Genomic DNA, 26309 nt, shown 5'->3' with positions numbered 1-26309 from the left:
CACATAAAAAAAAATAGTTTTTTATTTTTTGGAGCACTTTGAGGGTTACACCACCCTTTAACAGACAGACGCACGCTTGTCACTGCTGCTTTAAGGATGCAGGTGCGGCTACAGCCCACACATTTCACAAAGACAGGAAAAAAAAGAAGAATATTTTTATTGTTTGTGGAGCACACTTTGAGGGTTACACCACACTTTAACAGACAGACGCACGCTTGTCGCTGCTGCTTTGAGGGTGCAGGTGGAATCTAGACGGGATTTGGAACCGGGGACACACTACCTCCATCAATTGTCTAAATCCCACTGCACTAATGGCGGATACCGGACGCACGTCTAACACCAACATAGCAGTCAAGGCCTCAGTTATACGTTTTGCTTCAGGATGACTGCTGTCGTACTTCATCCTCATCGCTAAGGACTGTTGGAGGGTCAATTGTTTAGTAAAAGTAGTGGTGTTCCTACTTCCTCTCTGGGATGATGAACAACTCCCAGCAGCAGCAATAGCACTAGGAGGAAGTGGTTCTTGATCTTTCCCTATTTTATTTTTATTGGAGAAAGTTTGGTCCTCCATTTATGTTATATTGATATATACGTGCGGCTAAGGCGCACACAAAAACAGAAAATATTTTTTTATTTTTGCTGGAGAGTAGTGCACTTTGTGGGTTACACCACCCTTTAAGAAATGAGCCAGCCGGCTCTTTACTTATGGGACACAGGCGCACGCTTGGCGCTGCTCCTTTGTTGATGCACATGCAGCCACAGTGCACACAATTCACAAACACAGAAAATATTTTTTTATTTTGTTTGGAGTGTACTTTGGGGGTTACAGCACCCTTTAACGGTCAAGCCAGCCGGCCCTTTACTTATGACACAGGCGCACGCTTGGCACTACTTTGTTGATGCACGTGCGGCTACTGCGCACACAATTCACAAACACAGAAAAAATAAAAAGAATTTTAGCACTTGGGGGGAGCACCCCCGACGGACAGAGCACCCCCTGGACAACACTACAGCACCCCTTTAGGCCTGGGACACTGCACAACACAGTCCAGCCAGCCCCTATGGACTTTGAAGTAGTGGACACAGCCCCTATGGACAACAGCAGCACAGCGCAGCACAGCACAGCACAACACTACTCTGCACTACACTACACTACACTACACTACACAGCCCAGCCAGCCCTAACTCCCACCCTCCCTCTTCACTGTCCACAGCCGAGTGAGAAAATGGCGCCGACGCGGGTACCTTATATAGGATCCAAAACCCGCGAGACCCGGAAGGCGGGATGATGACGTTTTGCCTCGATTTCAGATCCGAGTCAGGCGGGAAAAGTCGAGCCTGACTCGGATCGGCCTCGGATCGGGGGGGCTTGGGGGGTTTCGGATTTCAGAAATCCGAACCCGCTCACCCCTAATATATATACACATATATACACACACACACATACATACACACGTGTGTGTATATACAGACAGTATATATAGCTAAATATAATGTATATATAGCAATATATACTGTATGTGTGTGTGTATATATATATATATATATATATATATATATAAAAGCACTAATCCACGGCACTCACCATTCCTAGATTTGGGGTGCAAGATGGTATGTGACCACATTGTTTAAATAGAAATCACAGGGGCTCTGCACTCACAATAATAACTAACAATAATAAACATAATAAACAGTGGGGTTTTGGTTCATGAATTGATCAATGCATTTAAGCTTGCAGCCCATCGTCACGGGACCCCTCTTTACTGCAAGTCCCTACTTTATTGCTCAGAATTATATCATGGACATAGCCATCACATCAGTGTTAAACTCAGGATATGCTATCAAGGTTTAAAGCTCACAGCAACTTTGCTTTTAAACGTGAGACAGTCACCAAGCACACCTGTTGCAAAGCACCTAGGAAATCAGCTGACACAAGTTAGATAACTAGTTAAAAGGGGTGCATGAGAAAATGTGATCCCAAAAATGATTAATTATAAAAATTAATCAAAATAAACAAAAAGCACTAATCCACGGCACTCACCATTCCTAGATTTGGGGTGCAACATGGTATATGACGGGGGCTGCAAGCTTAAATGCATTGATCAATTCATGAACCAAAACCCCACTATTTATTATGTTTATTGGTGAGTGCAGAGCCCCTGTGATTTCTCTAAATATATATATATATATTATACACACTAAGGGCTGCAGTACCTGCCTGTCAGCGCTCTGCACCGCTGAGGTGCACCAAGAGGGAACCATGACTCAACTCTTCTTTATATTGGAGCGGCGCCTCGGCTCCCTCTGACTGTCACTGACTGCGGGCACCGAGGAGCTTCCTCCAGTCAGAGTCTCGCGAGATGATGAAGTTAAATCTCGCGAGACTCTGCCTGTAGTAAGCTCCTCGGTGGCTGCTGTTAGGAACAATAGCAGCGCCGGAGACAGCTAAATGCTGTTAATAGCAGAGGCGACTCTGGGCAGTGTGTGGGGGCCCCTTATGTGTGGGGGCCCCGGGACGACCGCCCCCTTCGCCCTCCCTATAATCCGGCCCTGTTCTCTTGTTCTGCTCAACTGTTTATGTACTTTGTTAGGCGCTGCAGAACCCTTGTGGCGCCATATAAACAAAGGACAATAATGACACACACACACACACACACACACACATACATACACACACACACATATACACACACACACACACACATAAGTGGTACCAGCTCTGCCACTACAGTACACGCAGCTCGCGGTCATTGCCTGTACCCGTCTGGCCACAATCTCCCTCTGTGCCGTCACCATGTCAGGCATCTGTTAGTATGACATACGTGTTTGGTCATCGCCATGTTTCCTCTAGGTCACACCAGCGAGGCACACTTACCGGTCAGGACTAATCTTGCGCCTTTGGCGTGTGCATAGCACATGAGCTCCGGGTCATAGGGCGCAAACAACGCGACTGTGGTGACCATGGACCAGTCATAATGGATCCAGTTTCTGTCTCGGACATGAAACACGTAGACCTGGAAACAAGAACGTCACAGTCATCACCATTCCCCCGGCATCAGATTGCGGTGACAGGCCAACGCTAAATCACCAGCATTGTACACACCGCCCTGTAAAGCCACACACACACGCACCCTGTGCCTCATACACACACACACACATGCACCCTGTGCCTCATACACAGAGAGACAATCAGCCTGTGTCTAAAGCTGGGTACACACTGATAGATACATTGGTCGATCAATTGATCGGCCAATATATCTGGTGCCCGTCGGCCAGTGTGTACCAGCGATATGTCTGTGAACGACGTGCTGCACAGCCGATGGAGATATAGCCGTCCATCAGCAAGTATGCACGGGCGATCAGCCTGTACCACACACACACAGTATCACCCACACACACACACACACACAATCACCCAGCCTGTACCTCACACACACACACACACACAGTATCACCCAGCCTGTACCTCACACACATACACAGTATCACCCAACCTGTACCTCACACACACACAGTATCACTCAGCCTGCACCTCACACACAGTATCACCCAGCCTGTACCTCACACACACACAGTATCACTCAGCCTGTACCTCACACACAGTATCACTCAGCCTGCACCACACACACACACACACACACACACACACACAGTATCCCCCAGCCTGTACCTCACACACACACACAGTATCACCCAGCCTGTACCACACACACACAGTATCACCCAGCCTGTACCTCACACACACACACACACACAGTATCACCCAGCCTGTACCTCACACACACACACACACACAGTATCACGCAGCCTGTACCTCATACACACACAGTATCACCCAGCCTGTACCTCACACACATACACAGTGACACCCAGCCTGTACCTCACACACACATACACACAGTGACACCCAGCCTGTACCTCAGGGTCCCGGGTCTCTGTGATGGGCTGACAGAGAGCGGGGTCTGAGCAGGGACAGGGGGCAGCAGAACACACAGAGATGACGAGGAGGAGACTTAGGACCCAGCAGCAGCCGTCAGAGACCCCCATCCTCCCTGCACAGCGGCAGCCAGGAGACTGCACAGTTCCTGCCTGCAGTGTTCCCAAATCTGAAATGAAAAACAAGCCCAAATCAATCCAAAAGCAGCCTAACTTAGGGGCCCATTTATTAACAAGTTATATCATAAGCCACGATAAATGGTGCTCCAGCCAATTAGCTCCTGACTGTCACCGGTTTGAAAAATGACAGAAGCTGATTGGCTGGAGCACCATGTATCATACACAATTAGTTTTTTTTATTTCTTATTCTTTATTTAGATTGCTCACAGAATGAGAAAACATGGAAGAACACAAGTATAATAAACATTACAAATGAGCCATTTTTCTGGATAAAATAATTAGCAATAAGCATTTGAGGAGGGGTCAGTAGAGGGGGTGGGAGGGTGTTGCGGGGGGGGGGCAGTACAGGACTACCAGGGGAAGCAAGATACCATAGAGAATACCAAATGCTAGACAAGAAGCATTATAAGGAAGAAAAACGAGCCATTTGGAGAACAGCAGAAAAAAAATATTCATTTAATTAGGGGGGTTTGTCACAGAGGGGTCGGATTGGGGGGAGCAGACTCAGCAATCACGCGTGGGTCACATATGGGTAGTGAGCGTGGGGAGCAGAGGTGGCAATGTGTTTTCGTATGAGAGCCATGGAGCCCAAACCTGAGAAAACATATGGCCTCTATCATGAAGATAGCAGGTAATATTTTCCATTTCCGCTATATGCCGGATTTGTGACTTTAGGCCAGAGAGGGTCGGTGGAAGAGGGTTTTTCCAGTTACGGGCAAACTTCTAGCAGCAACTAAGATGTGGGACAATAGTTTAAACAGAACGGTTGCCAAGATCAGGAGGGGGGTAACTTAAAAGGAAGGTCCATGGGTCTTTCGGAATCGGGGTCCCAAATACAGTGTTCAGAAGGGCATGAACCGAGGTCCAAAAAGGTTCAAGAGTTGGGCAGGTCCACCAGATATGACAGAGGGTACCTCAGAGGCCACAGTTTCTCCAACATAGAGGTGAAGCAGAAGGGAACATATGGGCTGGGTATAGTACCAACGGTAATACAATTTGTCAGAAGTTTCTTTAAGGCGGGTAGAGATGGGTTCCGGACCATAGACAAACAGTAATTAGTTAGACAATGTCTAGATAGACACCAGATGTTAGACAGTTAATAGTTAGACAAGGATAAAAGTTTGACACAGACAAAAGTCAGACACACTAAAGATAGATATTTAAAAAGTTCGACAGGGAGCCTTTTTGGACCTCGGCCCATGCTCTCCTGAACACGCTCTTTGGAGACTATCCCAAAAGTCCCATGGACCTTCCTTTTAAAGTTGCCCCCCTTCTGATCTCAGCAACCGCTGTGTTAAGCTGTTGTCCCACATTCTAGTTGCTGCTAGAAGTTTGATTGTCCGTAACTGGAAAAACCCTCTTCCACCAACCCTAACTGCCCTAAAATCACAAATCCGACATATAGCGGAAATAGAAAATATTACCTACTATCTTCATGATAGAGGCCATATATTTTCTGAAGTTTGGGCTCCATGGCTCTCATATGACAACACTTCATTACCTCTGCTCCCTGCTCACTACCCATGTGTGATTCATGCGCGGTGGTTGAGTTTGATCCCCCTATTCCGATTTCCCTATGCAAACTTTCCTAACTGACTGAATATTCTTCTTTCCTGTTCTCCAACCGGCACATTTTTCTTTCTACCTTATAACACTTCTTGCCCAGCATTTGGCTTTTTCTATGATATTTTGTTTCTCTTGATAGTCCTGTTCCCAATCCCCCCCCCCCAATACTCTCCCACCCCCTCTGCTGATTACCCTCCCCCCCACATGCTTATTACTATTTACTTTATTGAAAAAAATGGCTCACGTACACTCTTCATTATATTTGTGTTTTTCTATGTTACTTTTTTTTATGAGCTTTCTAAATAAAGAATTTAAAAAAAAAAAGTTCGACAGGTACAAAAGATCGACAGGGTCAAAAGTTCGACATGAAAAAGATCGACACAAAAATGGTCAACAAATTTTTTTCTTTTTTTTTTTAGGGTTAGAGTTAGGCACTTACTGGAGGGTTAGGCACTTACCCCCACGGTTAGGGTTAGGCACTTATCCAGAAAGTTAGGGTTAGGCACCAGGAGGGAGGGTTAGGGTTAAGATTAGGGCTAAAAAACAAAAAATAATAATTGTCGACCATTTTTATGTCGAACTTTTGACCCTGTCGACCTCTTGTACCTGTCGAACTTTTTACATGTCTAACTTTAATGTGTCTGACTTTTGTTTATGTCTAACTCTTTTCCCTGTCTAACATCAGGTGTCTATCTAGATATTGTCTAACTAATTACTGTCTATCTCTTATACCACACCGGGTAGAGATAGAGGTTTTAGCAATTGCAAGTCTCATGTAGTCCCAAGCCTCTTCGTCAGGTGGAGGGCCAAGATCTATCTCCCAAGAGGATTCATGGAGATTATTAGTAGGCAGAGCAGCATCTATAAGAAAGCCGTATACTTGAGAAATCATCCCTTTAGACATGGGGCAATATTTACAGAGTCGTTCAAAAGGAGTGAGGTCGCGGAGAGGTGGGGCCTGTGGCAAGGAGCCTAAAAAGTGTCCTATTTGGAAATATTCAAAGGGGTTTAGGGATTGGGTTGGACATTGCAGTTGTAGGTCTGAGAGAGAAAGCCAGAGCCCCTGTGAGCTAAAATCAGCAGGAAATTTATGGGACGCTGTTATCCACGACCTTGTGCGAGCCATATGCAAACCTGGGGGGAAATTGGGGATACACCATATGGGGGTAAGAGGAGAAATAGGAGTGGTAATAGCAAATTTAAGTAAGTATAAAACCCATAAGTGTAAAAGGAATTTATGTGTTCGAGGAAGGTTAGAGGGAGAAGGGCGGTGTTTCCTTTGTAGGCCCTATAGGTAAGATAAATCCGGGGAATTGATATAGCTAGATTCAATATCAAGCCAGGAGGACGTTCAGTGGGGGGAGTAGGAGGAAACAATTTGGGAAAAGTGTGAAGCCAGGTAGTAGAGCTTAAAATCCGGGGGACCTCTACCCCCCTTGGAAATAGGTTTTTTAAGAATGGTCGAAGATAGCCGAGGGGGTTTACCATTCCAAATAAAATGGTTGATAGATTTCTGAAGGAGGGTAAGGGGAACAGCCACTGGGAGGGTCTTTGAAAAGGTAGAGCTACTTAGGGAGAATATTCATTTTGACTGCGATGATCCTGCCCAGCCACGAGAGTAGAAGCTGTTTCCAGGAAGTCAGATCCACTTGTAGTTTCGTAAAAAGCTGGGGAAAATTTTCCTGATATAAAAGATCATAACGGGATGTCAGGAAGACCCCAAGGTATTTGATTTATCTATGTTGACGTTTAAAGCTGTAGGAGGATTTAAGGGCCTCAGCGTCTTGGTGGGGGTTATGAAGGAGCATGACCTCAGATTTAGAAAAATTTATTTATATCCGGAGAGCACACCATAGCAGTCTAATAAATTGTAACGGTTGGATAAAGATCTCATGGGCTGAGTAAGGGTAAGTAAAATGTCGTCGGCAAAAAGGGTAATTTTGGAAGATGAATTCCCAACCTGCGCTCCATGAATGCTAGGGTTTAGTCAGACGAGGGAGGCCAGAGGTTCTATCACTAGGGCGAAGATCAAAGGGGACAGAGGGCATCCCTGCCTGGTGCCATTTCAGATAAGAAAACAGTTGGAAGGGACACCGTTGATGGAAACAGTAGCAGAAGGGGTGGAATATAGTGCCATGATACCAGTCAGGAAGTCTCCAGATATCCCAAATGATCGTAGGGTTTGGGACATAAAGGTCCAGGAGATCCTATCGAATAGTTTTTCAGCATCGAGAGAAAGGATAACAGCTGGGGACTTCCTAGAATTTATGGTATGGATTAAATCTATGGTCCTACGGGTATTATCCCGAGCTTGACGTCCCGGCACAAAGCCGACCTGATCATAATGGACCAAGGAGAGAAGGACTTGGTAAAGTCTATTGGCAAAAATTTTAACATCTAGGTTGAGGAGGGAAATAGGCCTATAACTAGCACAATTGTGCGGATCCTTACCCTCCTTAGGCAGCACAATGATTCTGGCTTCTAGCATGTCTGTAGGGAAGGAGCCCCCCTGTAGAACATCATTAAATAGTGAGTGCAGGTGGGGAACCAGATGTTCCATAAATGTTTTATAGTATGCAGCTGGGGACTTGCCGGACTTCTGCTGTTTAATGGAAATTATGATTTCCTCTTCCGAGATTTCCTCACTCAAACCTCGGATCGCCTCATGAGACAGCTGAGGAAGATTGGCAGTGGAAAGAAATTCTTGAATTGCCGTTTCAATGGGTGGGACAGAAGTAGGGGATAAGGCACAGTGCAAGTTGTACAGGTTACTGTAGAAGCTCTGGAATTCAGAACGAATAGCTGCCGGGTTGTGAAGGTGATTTTTGGAATTTTTAATTATGAGGATATTTCTATGGGTTCGTAAGGAGCCGAGATGCCAGAATCTTATCAGCCTTATCTCCCTTTTCGTAAAAGGTTTGGCGTAACTATTTTAGACATTTAACTGTGCATTGGGAAAAGAGGAGAGCGAGAGAATGTCGAACAGCGAGAAGGGAAGGGCTAAGGAACTGTTTATGTTGTGACTCCAGCTGCTGGACTCGGATGGAGAAGGAGTTAATAAGAGTTAGAAAATCTTTTTTAGTTTTGGAGGCTATACTAATCAGATGTCCCTGTAGGACAGCTTTATGGGCCAACCAGAGAGTGGAGGGAGAAGTCCCTGGGAGAGCATTTAATGGAAAATAATCCGTAAGAAGGGTATTGAGATGGGTGATCGTGTCACGAGAGTGAATAGTATCATTCAAATGCCATGTCGTTGGACGAGGACGTTCAGTGATACAGGAGAGCTCAGCTGAAACAGGAACGTGATCAGACCATATCAAAGGATGGACTCGAACATCCACAAGTCATAGGGCTAGGTCGTGGCTGAGCAGGATCATGTCTATACGGGAATAGGAGTTGTGCACAGAGGAGAAGAAGGTATAGTCCCAAGTAAGGGGCTCTCGAACCCGCCATGAATCATAGAAAAGCTGGGACTTCATGAGATCAAGCAATGCCTTAGAGTTACGGAGATCCATCCTGTTGGAGCCAGTGGCCCCCGAGGTAGATCTATCTAGTGAGGGGTTCAGAACTGCATTAAAATCACCAGATACAATAAAGGAGCCCTGCCGTTTACGACAGAGAAGGGTATCTAGTCTAGTGAAAAAAGCAGGCTGGGCTTGGTTAGGGGCATATATATTAACAACGGTACAGAGAGTATTGTTAAGAGTACCCACAAGAATAAGGAAGCGGCCCTCCTTATCTTCGTAAGAGTCGATCATATTAAAAAAGTGAGGTGGCGTGCAAAGAGGATAGCAACGCCTCATTTTTTCTGCCTAGAGTCGCGTGATAGGTGGTAGGATAGGTTTTAGAGCGAAGTTCTGGATGGAGATTTCGCAAAAAGTGGGTTTCTTGGAGGAATACTAAGTCCCCTTTGTATAAATTAAGGGTGGTAAAGAGTTTGCTACATTTTTGGGGGCTGTTGAGGCCCTTCACATTGAAGGAGAGTACCTTAAGACCCATGCGCGACGGTCGAGAGGAAAGCTAGAAAAGAAAACAATTGAAGATGGAAAGGTAAGCAAGAGTGGCACGTCGTCAGGCATATAGAAAGGAGAGGATTGTCCTGTATGAGAAGGAACGGAAACCGGTGAGGGAAAAGGGAGGTAGGTCGGCCAAATGGCACAGAAGACCAAGGCCATGGGTGCTGACAAAGGGGAGGGGAACTATGCACTAATAAAGCACATAGGTCAGTAAATGGGTATAAAACCCTGTAGGGGCGCGGAAAAAATGGGCCGCATATCCACAGTGATGTCATAGAGAAAAAATAGGGCCCTCCCACAAGCCCTACATTATTATTATTATCATTTATATGGCGCCACAAATGTTCCGCAGCGCCTTACAAAGTACATAAACAAGTTGTAGACAAGCGACTTATGGTGCAGATACACAGTCAGATTGTTCTTCAGATCTGGACGATAACGATTTTAAAAATCGTTGAATCGTTCATATCTGAAGGAAAATCTGACATGCCTAAACGATGAACGATGCGTGTTCCCGATGGTCAGATAACGATATCGGACATCTGATGTGTTTGCAGTCAGACTTGGACGATTCGATTCATTTTAATGCAGTCAAAAATCTTTCAAATCTTTGGTAAAATCGTTCATCTGACAAATCTGACCGTGTGTATGCTCCTTTACAGAACAATACACTACAGGACCAGGACATGGATAATATTAAATATAGTAAAGATAGGAGAGAGAGAGAAAAAAAGCGTAATAGCGTACAGGTGGAGTATGGGGAGAGAAAGTAAAGGAAACAAACAAACAAAAAAATAAATAAAAATAAATAAAAATAGGGGAAAGAGACCACAAGAAGTAGGAGAAAATATAGGTGAGCCAAAGTTGTGCAAAAATGGAAAACAACATAAGGAGGGAAACATATAAATGGGAAAGGGTAATACAATAGAAACATGAAAAACAATAAACAAGGAATGGGAATGAATCGAGGGATAAATCATCCCAGACAAAACCGAATTACAAACTAAGAGACATGGTTTGCGTACTTATGGACATGTACATACATACAGTTCAACAGAGTCTCAATAAAACCGTGATGAGCGAACAGTTAATATATGCATATGTAGAGATATACATTATAACCATTATAATGTAGCTTCACCAAGGCATAATTACATAAACCTCTTGAAATAGATCAAAAATAGACTAAATACATTCTAAATGCAAATAGTGAGACTAAAGTAGAAAGTATTCATAATGGGGGGTGTCCTCACAAGTGGAGGGGCCCCACCACGAAACCATAACAACAATGCAACAGTAAACCTTTAGAGGATCTCAGGTTTCAGGGATCGAAGTGGAAGACATGGAAGACGCAGGAACAGCAGACCATTCTGATGGAGGGGGGCGTCGAGTCGTATTTTGAGACCTTTGGGGGAGGGGGGCAAAGGATGTAGGGACAAGTTCTTTGGATATACCCAGCGTTGGAAGAAGAGATTGAGCTTCAAGGAGAGATCGAGCCACATGTAGCTGGTTCTGGTGCCATATTAGAATGCCAAAGGGGTATGTTATGATGGCAAAGCAGGGTGGTAAGAGGCTTAAAGTCCCTACGTTAAGCAAGAGTCAAAGGGGAAACATCCTGAAAGATCTGGAGAGTATCATCCCTAAAGGTGACAGAAGGGAGCTTGCGAACCCGCTCTCATTATGGTCTCTTTGGCTGTAAAGTAATGCATATGTAGAATAACATCTCGAGGTTGAGGAGAAGATTGAGAGCGCGGTTTCAGCGCACGATGGGCCCGGTCTAGGAGCAGGTGATCTTCTGGAGTAGAGTGAGAGAGTTGCGTGAACAGGCCTTTGAGATAGAGCTCAAGGTGGGGGAGCTCAACATCTTCAGGAATACCTCTGATACGGATGTGGTTACGTCGGGCTCTGTTATCTTGGTCTTCCTGGCCGTCTTGAAGTGGAGCAACATCTTGGCGTAGCTGTATGAGGTCAGTATCGTAAGATTGCTGGAATGTAACCACCTCCTCAACTCTACGTTTTAGTTGGTCTGTTCTGGAACCAATGGCAGAAATTTCTGCTTGCATGGTATGAAGAGACTGAACAGATTTTTTCACATCCTTTAGTTCTTTGAACAGTATAAGAAAGTCTCTGCGAGTAATGGGAGAGAGGTCATCTTCTTCCAATTCTGAGTTAAAGCGGTCAGGAGCCGAAACTGGTGCGATATCTTTGGCGTCAGACAGGGGTTTATGTTTCGTGAGGTATTGTGTGAGGTCTCCTACAGAGGATTTCTTTCCTCTAGGCATTATGGATGTGGGGGTAAAAAAAAAAAACTCCACGTGTACTAATTAGGGGTGGGAGGGGGTGAGGTTTCAGTCAGTACATGTTGCAGCCGTCAGGGAGGGAATGTAGACTGTATATCAATCCCTCAGTAGGAGCCAAAAAACGGATTGGAAGAGCCAGAGCTATGGCCAATAAGGAGAGCAGTAGAGATACAAAGAACAGAGTCTAGCAAATTAGAGACCCAGGATATACCAGCGCAGGTGCTGTATTGGGAGTCAGAGGTAGTCCCGGAGACAGAGGTTCGAGTTAGGTAGGAAGGAATGTACAGGCCAGGGGCACACCGCCAGCTTTGGAAGAGGCGATGAGAGAAGTGCGGCACCGCAGGTCTGTGGGCTGAAGCAATGGGCCACCGCTCAGATGGTAGGAGGGACTCCCCGTGAAGCAGTTAAGCCACGCCCCCATACACAATGAGTTTTAAAACTTGTGTATGACAGTACACGAAGATATACAGAGAGACAGACAGTACAGAGAGATATACAGAGAGACAGACAGTACAGAGAGATATACAGAGAGACAGACAGTACAGAGAGATATACAGAGAGACAGACAGTACAGAGAGATATACAGAGAGACAGACAGTGCAGAGAGATATATAGACAGACAGTACAGAGAGATATACAGAGAGACAGACAGTGCAGAGAGATATATAGAGACAGACAGTACAGAGAGATATATAGAGACAGACAGTACAGAGAGATATACAGAGAGACAGGCAGTGCAGAGAGATATACAGAGACAGACAGTACAGAGCGATATAGAGAGACAGACAGTACAGGGAGATATACAGAGAGATAGACAGTACAGGGAGATATACAGAGAGACAGACAGTACAGGGAGATATACAGAGACAGACAGTACAGGGAGATATACAGAGAGATAGACAGTACAGGGAGATATACAGAGAGATAGACAGTACAGAGAGATATACAGAGAGATAGACAGTACAGGGAGATATACAGAGAGATAGACAGTACAGAGAGATATACAGAGAGATAGACAGTACAGGGAGATATACAGAGAGATAGACAGTACAGGGAGATATACAGAGAGATAGACAGTACAAAGAGATATACAGAGAGATAGACAGTACAGGGAGATATACAGAGAGATAGACAGTACAGGGAGATATACAGAGAGATAGACAGTACAGGGAGATATACAGAGAGATAGACAGTACAGGGAGATATACAGAGAGATAGACAGTACAGGGAGATATACAGAGATACAGACAGTACAGGGAGACATACAAAGAGATAGACAGTACAGAGAGATATACAGAGAGACAGACAGTACAGAGAGATATACAGAGAGACAGACAGTGCAGAGAGATATATAGACAGACAGTACAGAGAGATATACAGAGAGACAGACAGTGCAGAGAGATATACAGAGACAGACAGTACAGAGAGATATACAGAGACAGACAGTACAGAGAGATATACAGAGACAGACAGTGCAGAGAGATATATAGAGACAGACAGTACAGAGAGATATACAGAGAGACAGACAGTACAGAGAGATATACAGAGACAGACAGTACAGAGAGATATACAGAGACAGACAGTGCAGAGAGATATATAGACAGACAGTACAGAGAGATATACAGAGAGACAGACAGTGCAGAGAGATATATAGAGACAGACAGTACAGAGAGATATATAGAGACAGACAGTACAGAGAGATATACAGAGAGACAGGCAGTGCAGAGAGATATACAGAGACAGACAGTACAGAGAGATATAGAGAGACAGACAGTACAGGGAGATATACAGAGAGATAGACAGTACAGGGAGATATACAGAGAGACAGACAGTACAGGGAGATATACAGAGACAGACAGTACAGGGAGATATACAGAGAGATAGACAGTACAGGGAGATATACAGAGAGATAGACAGTACAAAGAGATATACAGAGAGATAGACAGTACAGGGAGATATACAGAGAGATAGACAGTACAGGGAGATATACAGAGAGATAGACAGTACAGGGAGATAGACAGTATAGGGAGATATACAGAGATACAGACAGTACAGGGAGACATACAAAGAGATAGACAGTACAGAGAGATATACAGAGAGACAGACAGTACAGAGAGATATACAGAGAGACAGACAGTGCAGAGAGATATATAGACAGACAGTACAGAGAGATATACAGAGAGACAGACAGTGCAGAGAGATATACAGAGACAGACAGTACAGAGAGATATACAGAGACAGACAGTACAGAGAGATATACAGAGACAGACAGTGCAGAGAGATATATAGACAGACAGTACAGAGAGATATACAGAGAGACAGACAGTGCAGAGAGATATATAGAGACAGACAGTGCAGAGAGATATATAGAGACAGACAGTACAGAGAGATATATAGAGACAGACAGTACAGAGAGATATACAGAGAGACAGGCAGTGCAGAGAGATATACAGAGACAGACAGTACAGAGAGATATAGAGAGACAGACAGTACAGGGAGATATACAGAGAGATAGACAGTACAGGGAGATATACAGAGAGATAGACAGTACAGGGAGATATACAGAGAGATAGACAGTATAGGGAGATATACAGAGATACAGACAGTACAGGGAGACATACAAAGAGATAGACAGTACAGAAATACAGACAGTACAGGGAGATATACAGAGATACAGACAGTACAGAGAGACAGACAGACAGTGCAGGGATATATACAGAGAGACAGACAGTAAAGAGATAAGACAGTACAGAGATATACAGAGATACAGACAGTACAGAGATATATACAGAGAGACAGACAGCACAAGGAGAGAGATATATAGAGAGACAGACAGTGCAGAGAGATATACAGAGATACAGACAGTACAGAGAGACAGACAGTACAGGGAGAGAGATATACAAAGAGACAGCTAGAAATAAATGGATAGGGGAAGCAGACAGGTAAGTCACCTTATTAGTGGTATGTGACTGCTCAGTGTAGTCTCAGGTGCTGGGTGGGTGGGTGACAGCTCTCTTCTGGTTCTGCGAGTTCTGTGGCAGAGATTATATACAAACTTCCTTGACCTTGTGAACCAATCACAAGTCACAACTCCAGTCTGACGCCTCACTGCAGGTGTCTGCTGTACTGTACACACCCCCGGCAGCCTCAGAACATAATACAATGCAGTCACTCCATTAGGTGTGAATGGTGAGGTGCGAGGTGCGGTTTTATCTTCTAATTCGCACAGGAAATTCATTTTGCAATTCAATTAGCTACCGGCGCTGATCAGTCAGAGGGAATTTGCATTTTTCCATTCGTACCTCCCTGAGAGATAAGAAAGAAAATCTTTATTTTAAGGTTAAAATGTCAGGACATCAGGCTGAACCTTTTAGACATCCCCTCTAATGACTAATTAGGCAATCGAAAGTTTCCAGTTATCTTAATTAGACCAATAATTACGTCATTTTGGGGGGTAAAAAAAAAACGGCCTCAAATTATCCCAAAATCAACTTTTTCATTAGTTTAGACACCCCAAATTTAATTACAATAATTTTTTATTTGAAATATATATTTTTTATCATTTTTTTTTTTTTTTTCCAAGTGCCCCCAAATCTCCTTTTTTCCTACTTTTTTTTTGCATTTTTCGTTTCATTCCTTTGGGATTAAACAAAAAAATTTGCTTTTTATAATTTTTCTGCATTTGAAAACCCCAAAACTTCCCAGAAATCATCCATTTGACACCATTTAAAACCCTTCAGTACTTTCCTGATGCTCACAAACAGCCTTCTATACGGTTCTGCTAACAAAATGATCAATTTTGGAGGGTCCAGGACGTTCTCCCCACTTTTTCATGCAAGCCTCTGCTGCGAGTAACGCAAATAGGCATTTTTAATTGGATTGGAGGATTCTCGGGAGCGCGCATGCTTGCAAAGTGTGCGAGGTTTATGAAATAAACTCGCTACTCGCAATTCGCTGCTTTCTATGCGGGTTGGATTGCCGGGTCAGTGGACCCAGGCTAGTTTTCGGGGACCCTTTTACACTGAGTTAGACATGGCAATAATCCGAGTTATTTAGCCAACGTGGCCTGATTTGGGGTGAGGTCATGGGCACAAAAATAAAAAAAATACTAATTGCGGGGCCGCACAGAGAGGGCACTGTTTGCCAGGGGGAGGAGTGCCGTTTGCCTAATTCTTACCTTGTGAAGGCAGGCGGGTCCCTCCTTGTTGCTGCTGTTGCTCCTCCATCCTCTCTCTCTCTCTTGTGTGGCCATCGTCATTTTGGGAGACTGGGACTCCCAGAGGGAGGGAACAAATGGTGGCAAGAGCGAGCAGGCGCCATAAGATTATATGACGACGGCGAGGTGACTGCGGCTGCACCCTCAGGCCGCAGCATCCCAGGTGAGAGCCCTGCTTGTCCACCCCTTGAACCGCCACTGGTAGCGAGCAGGGTTAGACCCGGGTTACGTGGCAGTGTAATTTTGTTTACCGCATGGGAACAGCCGTCTCGAGTAAGATAGAGCCAGTAACTGTGCATCTTGGTAGCACCGTGCTGCACTGCAGGGGGGCAGATGTGTCATGTGCAGAGAGATTTACATTTGGGAGGGGGTGTCCAATCTGACATATAAAATTGCAGTGTAAAAATAAAGCTGTCCAACATTTGTGGGCTACATGCAAAAGCAGCCAGTATTTACCCTGCATGTAAAAAAAAAATGTATGTTCCTAATCCCAGCTCAGACCCGGGACTTTGGTTAAAAGGGATATAATTAACTCTGGTCCGGCACACAGACAAGCAACCTTAACAAATAAACAAGCCAGGTAGGAGGGGCTTTAGGAGGGTGGGGAGGAGCTGCAGGTCACTCCTCAGGTAACCAGGACAAAGGTTAGTGACACTGGGCCTGATATTCAGACCCGCTCGCAAGCGCACAGTGCTCGCAAGCGGGTCGATGGTCCCCCACTGCGCATGCGCCGCCTCCAGGGTGCGCATGCGCGAGACCCATCCAGTGACAGCAGCTCCGTCGCTACGGGTCTCACTACAAGACGGGGCGGCTGTCGATGTTGATTGACAGCTCGCCCCGTTTTGTAGGCGGGGTGGGGGGGTGGTTAGGCAAACGCAGGCGTTCCCTTAGGAACACCTGGCGTTTGAGGGCGGCCCTACTGACATCACTAATGATGTCAGTAGTGGACTTCCTGCTCTATTAGATCAGGCAGTCCACTAGGGCTTGCACAGCTTAACGAGCAGTCTGAAGAAAAAAAAATCCCCGCCCTGATTCAGAGCGAGCGGCTCTGCATCAGGCCCACAGTCCCAGTAATAACAGTATATACAGCACCCTGAGCTACAGTACCTGTGCTTTAGGGACCTATTTATCATAAAATTATGCAGAAACTGCACCTATCCACCTACTATATACACCTGGGAGACACATACCTGGCCACAGGGCCATCCACCTACTATATACACCTGGGAGACACTTACCTGGCCACAGGGCTATCCACCTACTATATACACCTGGGAGACACTTACCTGGCCACAGGGCCATCCACCTACTATATACACCTGTGACACACTTACCTGGCCACAGGGCTATCCACTTACTATATACACCTGTGACACACTTGCCTGGCCACAGGGCTATCCACCTACTATATACACCTGTGACACACTTACCTGGCCACAGGGCTATCCACTTACTATATACACCTGTGACACACTTACCTGGCCACAGGGCTATCCACTTACTATATACACCTGTGACACTTACCTGGCCACAGGGCTATCCACCTACTATATACACCTGTGACACACTTACCTGGCCACAGGGCCATCCTCCTACTGTATACACCTGGAAGACACTTACCTGGCCACAGGGCCATCCTCTTACTGTATACACCTGGGAGACACTTACCTGGCCACAGGGCTATCCACCTACTATATACACCTGTGACACACTTACCTGGCCACAGGGCCATCCACCTGCTATATACACCTGGGAGACACTTACCTGGCCACAGGGCCATTCACCTACCATATACACCTGGGAGACACTTACCTGGCCATCCACATACCATATACACCTGGGAGACACTAACCATCCACCGGGATCCAGTCAAAATGCCGGCAGACAGGATTCCGGACAGAAGAATCCAGATGCCCATCAGAATGCCGACGCCAGCATCCCGAATGGATCAAGATTCTGACGTCGGCATCCCGAAGGTAAGTATGCGGGTTAGGCTTAGGGTTAGGCCAGGGATGGGGGGATTTAAGAAGCTGCCAGGGTGGGTTAGGGTTAGGCACCGACTTGGGAGGGTTAGGTTTTGGGTGCAGGAAGGGAGGGTTACGGTTAAGCACCACCGGGAGAGGGTTAGGGGGAGGATTAGGTTACTTACCAGCCCCTGTTGGGATCTTCAAATGTATGTGGGAGAGGATTTGGTGAGGGCTTTATAGGCGAGTGTAAGAACCTTGAATTGGCATTTGAAGGGGAAGGGGAGTCAGTGTAGGGCTTGAAGGAGAGGGGAAGCAGATATAGAACGTCTGGAGAGGAAGATGAGCTGAGCAACAGCATTGAGAACCGATTGTAGTGGAGAGAGGTGAGAAACTGGGAGGCCAGCTAGGAGAAGGTTACAGTAGTCCAATCTGGAGATGACCAGTGAGTGGATGAGGATTTTAGTAGCATCCTGGGTGAGGAAGGGTCTAATCCTGGAGATATTTTTTAGGTGGAAATGGCAAGAATGCGAGAGGTGCTGAATGTGTGGTTTAAAGGAGAGGGAGGAGTCTAGGATAACTCCAAGACAGACTTTGGGGCTAGAGGAGATAGTTGTGCCATCAATAGATAATAAAATTGTGGGAAGTGATGAAGTAGAAGAGGGTGGGAAGATGATCAGCTCAGTTTTAGACATGTTAAGTTTAAGAAAGCGCTGGGACATCCATGAAGAGACAGCAGAGAGACAGTTGAAGATACGGGTAAGGAGCGTGGGGGGAAAGGTACATTTGAGTATCATCAGCATAGAGATGATATTGGAGGTCAAAGGAGTTTATGAGTTCACCTAAAGAGGATGTATATAGGGAGAAAAGGAGAGGTCCAAGAACAGAACCTTGGGGAACTCCTACTGTTAGTGGAAGTGGGGGGAAGAGGAGTCATGAGAGGACACAAAGAAGGAACGATCAGAGAGGTAGGAGGAAAGCCAGGAGAGGGCAGTGCCACGTAAACCAAGAGAGTAAAGGATTTACAGGAGGAGAGGGTGGTCTACAGTGTTAAATGCAGCAGAGAGGTCAAGGAGAATGAGCAGAGAGTAGTGGCCCTTGGATTTGGCAACAAGGAGGTCGTTGCTGACTTTCGTGAGGGCAGTTTCAGTAGAGTGGAGAGAATGGAAGCCAGATTGAAATGAGTCAAGGAGGGAGTGGGAGGAAAGAAAGGTGGTAAGGCGGTTGTAGACAATACGCTCAAGGAGTTTGGAAGCAAAAGGGAGAAGAGAGATGGGTCGATAGTTGGAAAGTATGTTAGGATCAAGGGTGGGTTTTTTTAGAATGGGGAGACAAGGGCATGTTTGAATGCAGAAGGGACAGTGCCAGATGATAGGGAGAGATTAAGGAGGTGAGCAAGATGGGAACAGGCAGAAGGAGACAGGTAACAGAGATGGGAAGGGATAGGGTCAAGAGGGGAGGTGGAAGGAGGGGAGGATCGGATGAGGACCATGGCTTCCTCTCCAGAAACAGGGGAGAGTTGGTGAGACCGAAGTGGAGCGGTGGTCAGGGAAAGGAGGGGGAGGAGTGCTGAGGGCCTGATGGGATATGATGTCCTCACGTATGGAGTCAATTTTAGATGTAAAGTAGGTGGCAAAGTCAAGGGCAGAGAGCGAGGTGGGGAGGCGAGGAGGGGAAGGGCAGAGGAGGGAGTTGAAAGTGGCAAAGAGACACCAGGGGTTTGAGGACTGGGAGGAGATGGGCTTCTTGAAATATGTTTGTTTGGAGAGAGACAGGGCAGCACTGTAGGAAGAGAGAATACATTTGAATTGGTGGAAGTCAGCTTTAGAGCATGATTTTCTCCACTGACGCTCGGCAATTCTTGAAGACTTTTGCAGGTATCTGGCGCATTTGGAATGCCAGGGTTGTGGTGTGGATCTGCGAGGGTGAGTAGCTATTGCCGGAGCAACAGAGTCAAGAGCAGAAGTAAGGGAGGAATTGTACAGGGAAGTAGCTTGTTCAGGACAGGAGAGAGAAAGGATAGGGGAGAGAAGAGAGTTCAGCAGGGAGGAAAAAACAACAGTGTCAATAGCCTCAATATTACGCTTAGTAATGGTAGCCTTAGGAGGTAAAGGAGGGGAAGGAGAGAGGGATAGATTAAAAGAGAAGGTGATGGTCAGAGTGGGGGAATAGGGAATCAGAGTAATCAGAAATATCACAACGGTGAGTAAAGACCAGGTCAAGTGAGTGCCCACTCACATGGGAGGGTGATGAGGTCCATACTGTTATATACACCCATCAGCCATACCGTTATATACACACCCATCAGCCATACTGTTATATATACCCCCATCAGCCATACCGTTATATGCACACCCATCAGCCATACCGTTATATACACCCATCAGCCATACCGTTATATACACACCCATCAGCCATACCGTTATATATACCCCCATCAGCCATACCGTTATATACACCCATCAGCCATACCGTTATATACACACCCATCGGCCATACCGTTATATACACACCCATCGGCCATACCGTTATATACACACCCATCGGCCATACCGTTATATACACACCCATCGGCCATACCGTTATATACACACCCATCGGCCATACCGTTATATACACACCCATCAGCCATACCGTTATATATACACCCATCAGCCATACCATTATGCATACACTCATCAGCCATACCATTATGCATACACCCATCAGCCATACCATTATATATACACCCATCAGCCATACCATTATGCATACACCCATCAGCCATACCATTATATATACACCCATCAGCCATACCATTATGCATACACCCATCAGCCATACCATTATATATACACCCATCAGCCATACCGTTATATATACACCCATCAGCCATACCATTATGCATACACCCATCAGCCATACCATTATATATACACCCATCAGCCATACCGTTATATATACACCCATCAGCCATACTGTTATGCCACTGGCAGGTGAGGTGAATAACACTTTTGTTATCCTGTTACAATGGCAGCTGACAGGGGCTGGGATATATTAGGCAGTGAACACTCAGTTTTTGAAGTTTATGTGTCGGAAGCAGGAAAATGAACAAGCGTAAGTATCTGAGCGACTGACAAGGGTCATATTGTGACGGCTGGGTCAGAAAATCACCAAATTGGCAGGTCTTGTATGGTATTCCCGGTATGCAATGGTTAGTACCTACCAAAAGAGGTCCAAGGAAAGAGAACCGGCGCCCTATGCTCATTGATGTGTGTGGGGAGTGTAGGCTAGCCCGTCTGGTCATTCATGTGTGTGGGGAGCAGAGGCTAGCCCGTCTGGTCATTGATGTGTGTGGGGAGCGGAGGCTAGCCCGTCTGGTCATTGATGCGGGTGGGGAGTGTAGGCTAGCCTGTCTGGTCATTGGTGCGGGTGGGGAGTGTAGGCTAGCCCGTCTGGTCATTGATGCGGGTGGGGAGTGTAGGCTAGCCCGTCTGGTCATTGGTGCGGAGTGTAGGCTAGCCCGTCTGGTCATTGATGCGGAGTGTAGGCTAGCCCGTCTGGTCATTGGTGCGTGTGGGGAGTGTAGGCTAGCCTGTCTGGTCCTATCCCACAGAAGAGCTACTGTAGAACAAATGGCTGAATAAGTTAATGCTGGCTTTGTTAGAAAGGTGTCAGACCACACCCTGCATTGCAACTTGCTACGTATGGGGCTGTGTAGCCGCAGAGCGGTCAGAGGGCCTGATTCAGAGCCGCTCGCAAAAAGCGAGCGCTCGCTCTGAATCAGGGCGGCTGCTTTTTTTTTTTTTAAAAACGGCCTCCTGGCCGCTCGCTAAGCTGTGGGTGAAAACCCACAGCTTTTGCGAGCGGCCAGGTGATGATGGCGATGGTCGCGACCATCGGGCTTGCGACGAGACCCTTGTGGTACGGTCTCATGTGCCATAAGCCCCAGTGTGCTTCCAGCTCTAATACGGCAGGCGGCAATGCACAACCATCGACCCGCTTGCGAGTGCATAGCGCTTGCGAGCGGGTCTGAATCAGGCCCAGAGTGCCCATGCTGACCCCTGTCCATCGCCTACAATGGGTACGTGAGCATCAGAACTGGACCATGGAGCAGTTTAAGAAGGTGACCTGGTCTGATGAATGACGTTTTATTTTACATCATGGGGACGCCCGGGGGCATGTGCGTAATTTACCTGGGGAAGAGATGGCACCAGGAAGCGCTATAAGAAGAAGAAGGAAAGCCAGCGGGGGCAGTGTCATGGCATTCATATGGATGTTACTGTGACACGTACCACCCACCTAACCATTGCTGCAGACCAAGTACAACCCATCATGGCAACAGTATATCTCCCTGATGGCAGTGCCCTCTCTCAGTGGCATAATGCGCCCGGCCACACTGCAAACATTGTTTAGGAATGGGGTGAGGAACATGACAAAGAGATCAAGGTGTTGGGACTGATCTTCCTCGCTAAACATTCATCATCTGCTGATCCGCTCTGTCAGTCCCTCCATTGGTTACCTGTAGTCTACTGTATGCAATATAAAATACTCTTACTTACACGTAAGGCTATTAACCAAACTACACCAACATGTATCTCTTCACTTATCTCAAAATATCTCCCATTCCGACCTCTGTTCTGCACAAGAGGAAGGAGGGAGCTGAATGTCGGGAACTATGGTTTGAACCAACAAAGAAATCTTCTCACATTGTGCTGTTCTTTATTTACTTACATTGTTTGCATTGGTAGCAACGGTGACGAAACCCGCAACCACATCGGTATGTGAGAGAAATGCCGGAGAATTATACTATAGTCAGTGATGTGCGGTGAGGTGAGGCAGTGCCTCACCTGTCATACTTGGCTATACTCCAGAGTTCTGACTATAAAAATTATAAGGAAAATGTAAAGAAACTATTATAAATATCCTCTTTGTAGTATTCTCTTTTTTGTGCATTCTGTTTATATTAAAGGTTCCAAATGAACAGATATACAAAAATATCATAATACAAACACATCCATATCAGGACAAAAAATGAAGTAGACATATACAAATATTGGAATCCAATACAATTAAATTCAAATAGAAGTCAATACACCATCAGCCAAACTCGCAAGTACTTTCCTTAGACAGGAATAGAACATGGGGATTTACCAAGAATCGGGTCTACTAGCACGATCGTACATGGAGCAAACGGGACAAAATAGTGTGAAATAGACCATCATGTTCAGCTGAAGTGCTGCACAGATCACTGTAATCTCTGCAGGCTTCTATGTGTAATACAGTAATAAACGGGTACATTAAATTAAAAGAAAATTACCTGGGGTCCCCTCCCCAAAAGCATAACCAGCCCTGGACCGCTGAGCCCATTCTGGCACAGGAAAATCGGGGGGGGGATTTACACTATAGCAGGGAGACAGCATGGGGTCCCCTGCCTTTATGTAAACCAGCCCAGGGCTGGCAATCCTCAGAAAGTGGAGACCACCCCACAACAAATAGGGTCCCCCGTCCCAATCATCCCTTGTGGGCTCTTTCCCTGCACCCCTGGTGGTGGTAGGTGCAGGAGTAATGGTATAAATAAAGGGTTAATATTGTGTTTTACAGTAGGACTACCCATCCACGGCAGCCTGCCCTGTGGCACTTGTAGAACTACAAGTGCCAGCATGCTGGCACCGATATCCCTATTCTGGAAAAAATATTTAAAAAAACAAGACACACACACAGAATGTTTAGTATTTAATTACACCCTCACTCGCTTGCACTCCAAATACGACTGAACTCACACACTTGAAAACACCAGTCACACACGATTCTTAGTAAATTTGTGAGTTTGTTTGAAACATACTCACTCATGTCCATGCATTACCCAGCACGTTTAATACGGGGCCAGACATGATTCTTAGTAAATATACTCCTATATTTCATTTTTTTTTTCAACGTGATGAATTATTTTAAGGGCTACACACGTGGAGTGATATTTTAAGAATATACATATATATATTTATTAATAATATCATTTTAATACCAATTGTAAAAAAAAACCCAATATAATAAGAATGTGTCTTGACACTACACTATTTAATATATCTTTTATTCGGCTAATAGCGCAGTTTCTCATCTTTTTCTTTTTTCTCGTGCTTAGATTGGATTTTTCCCTTATTCAGTGTTTGGAACTTACTGCTGTGCTCTTACTTTTTATTATTTTACACATTGGTGTTGATCATTTTTATCATATATCAAGAAATATTACTATTAGCGCTGAGGAATATTTAGGTTTTCTGTATACATACACTTACAGTACTTTTGGAACCTTTAGAAAGTTTGAGGCTGAACCTACCAAAGCTCAGTACAATACAATTATATTTCAGAACACTTATGAGATTATTTGTCAAATCATTTTTAGCACTTGGACCCTTTGTTACCACCTATTTATACATTATAAACGCACATTTCCAGTTTGATGAAAGATCATAAAGAATAAACTGGAAGTAATTTGTTGAGGGTAAAACAGTCGCTACCCAGGGCATATACAGCTTTTTACCAGCTGTGCACCCAAATTTGTGCAAATGCCCCTAAAGTTCCATCCAGAGGGGGTTTGTAACTTGATGTGCGCTGGGAAGTTCATCGAGGGGCACTGGCGTAAAGCCAAGATGGTTTCCAGAGTTTATCAGATGCTGAGGCAGGGAGAGACTCTCACATGAGAGAAAGGACTTAACCTCCCAGGATTCACCTGGCTCAGCGCTTGCCAAACCCAGGCTTCATGGGCCACTAAGTCCAGTCAATAGGGATAGCCCAGGGTCTGCACAGGTGGGTAAAATCGAACTGACTGAGGTAAAGGGGCTTATCCACTAAAAGACGTTTCTATGTCTAGTGATGTGACTACATGTAACGTTTACTGGTCCAGTCTAGATCACATGTGAGTGTCCAGCGTCATCAGGCTGTGACTGTGAGGTTTCCCTGCGGCAGTGTCTGAGCTGTGTGCGGTGTCTTGCAGAGAACACAAGAAAGGCGGAAGAGGTGACTGTACCCAGCTTACAGTATATGCTAGGTGCTCTCTTCATGGCTGTCTCTCCCCGTACATGCTGACCCTGACGGGATCGTCAGGGTGACCAGCATGTATGGGCGATGAAAGATGGCAAAAACGACCAGCGGCCACGCGCATCGCTGGTCGTTTTTGACATTTACATGCCCGATTTGCAGGCGATTAACAAGCGATTGCATGATAACGAAGTCGTTATCGTGCAATCGCCTGTCAAAATTGCCTAGTGGATAGGCCCCTTTATAATTAAGCCACCTGTGCTTATTCATGGATATCCTTAGTACCTGAAACGTGAGCGGACCATGACGGCCGGTTAGGGTAATACTGACCGAAGCCCTACAGAATCCCTGTATTAAAATAGGAACAATTAATAAGAGCTACAATATAAGTTACCACTAAGCATAATAGAAGGATCTACTAGCAGAGGGTGTAGCCCCCTCGTACTGTCCTAAATGTGATCAGGGTCGGACTAAGGCTTGTGGGAGCCCCTACAAAATAAACATTGTCACTATGATGTGCTGGTGATGTTTTATATAATATAATGTGTAAATATTCCCAGCACTATAAATGTGCTCTATATACTGTAGTGCCCCCAGCCCACATTATGCCACAGTGCCCCCTTCACACCAGTGATGTAGCTCTATGTGGGGAGGGGGGCTCCTGCCCCAGGTGCCATGTTGTTAATCACACACGGGATGTAGTGATAGACCTCCCCAAGGTAAAAGCAGTTTTACAGTTTGATGCAGATCATATGCCTCAGGGGAGTGAGCTCCTCGCTGCCAGACATGCCCAACCTTGGTCTTAGTAGGGGTCATCAGCAGATCAAGTACAAAGCATAAAGCTGGGTACACACTACACGATCCTGGCAGATGGCATCTGCCTCCCCTCTCCTACAAGCTCTCCACTGGCTCCCCTTCCCCTTTTAGAACCCAATTTAAGGTTCTCACGCTCGCTCACAAAGCCCTCACCCAATCTTCTCCCATATACATCTCTGATCTCATCTTCCTTCACGCTCCTCTCCGCGATCTTCGCTCAACTAATGCACGCCGCCTTTCATGCCAGCTGATTACTTCCTCCCACTCCCGCCTCCAAGATTTTGCCTGCACTGCTCCC

General features: G+C 45.7%; 1 protein-coding gene across 1 annotated transcript in view; it reads right to left on the bottom strand.

Annotated features, from left to right (window-relative positions):
- The window catches only part of LOC148436336 (di-N-acetylchitobiase-like), a 40476-nt gene extending 25445 nt beyond the window's left edge, over positions 1 to 15031 (bottom strand). Inside the window, exons 1-3 of the mRNA XM_088465028.1 lie at positions 14950 to 15031; positions 3919 to 4106; positions 2876 to 3014 (exon numbers count right to left, since the gene is read on the bottom strand). Of these exons, the coding sequence (XP_088321154.1) occupies positions 2876 to 3014; positions 3919 to 4047 (268 nt within the window). The 5' untranslated portion in view covers positions 4048 to 4106; positions 14950 to 15031. The remainder of the gene's footprint in view (positions 1 to 2875; positions 3015 to 3918; positions 4107 to 14949) is intronic.
- Positions 15032 to 26309: the final 11278 nt, after the last annotated feature.

This window comes from Taudactylus pleione, unplaced genomic scaffold (assembly GCF_031769625.1).
Source record: "Taudactylus pleione unplaced genomic scaffold, aTauple2 ptg001807l, whole genome shotgun sequence".
NCBI lineage: Eukaryota > Metazoa > Chordata > Amphibia > Anura > Myobatrachidae > Taudactylus > Taudactylus pleione.
Note: the sequence above shows the minus strand (reverse complement) of the source record. Positions and strands in the feature narration are given on the sequence as shown.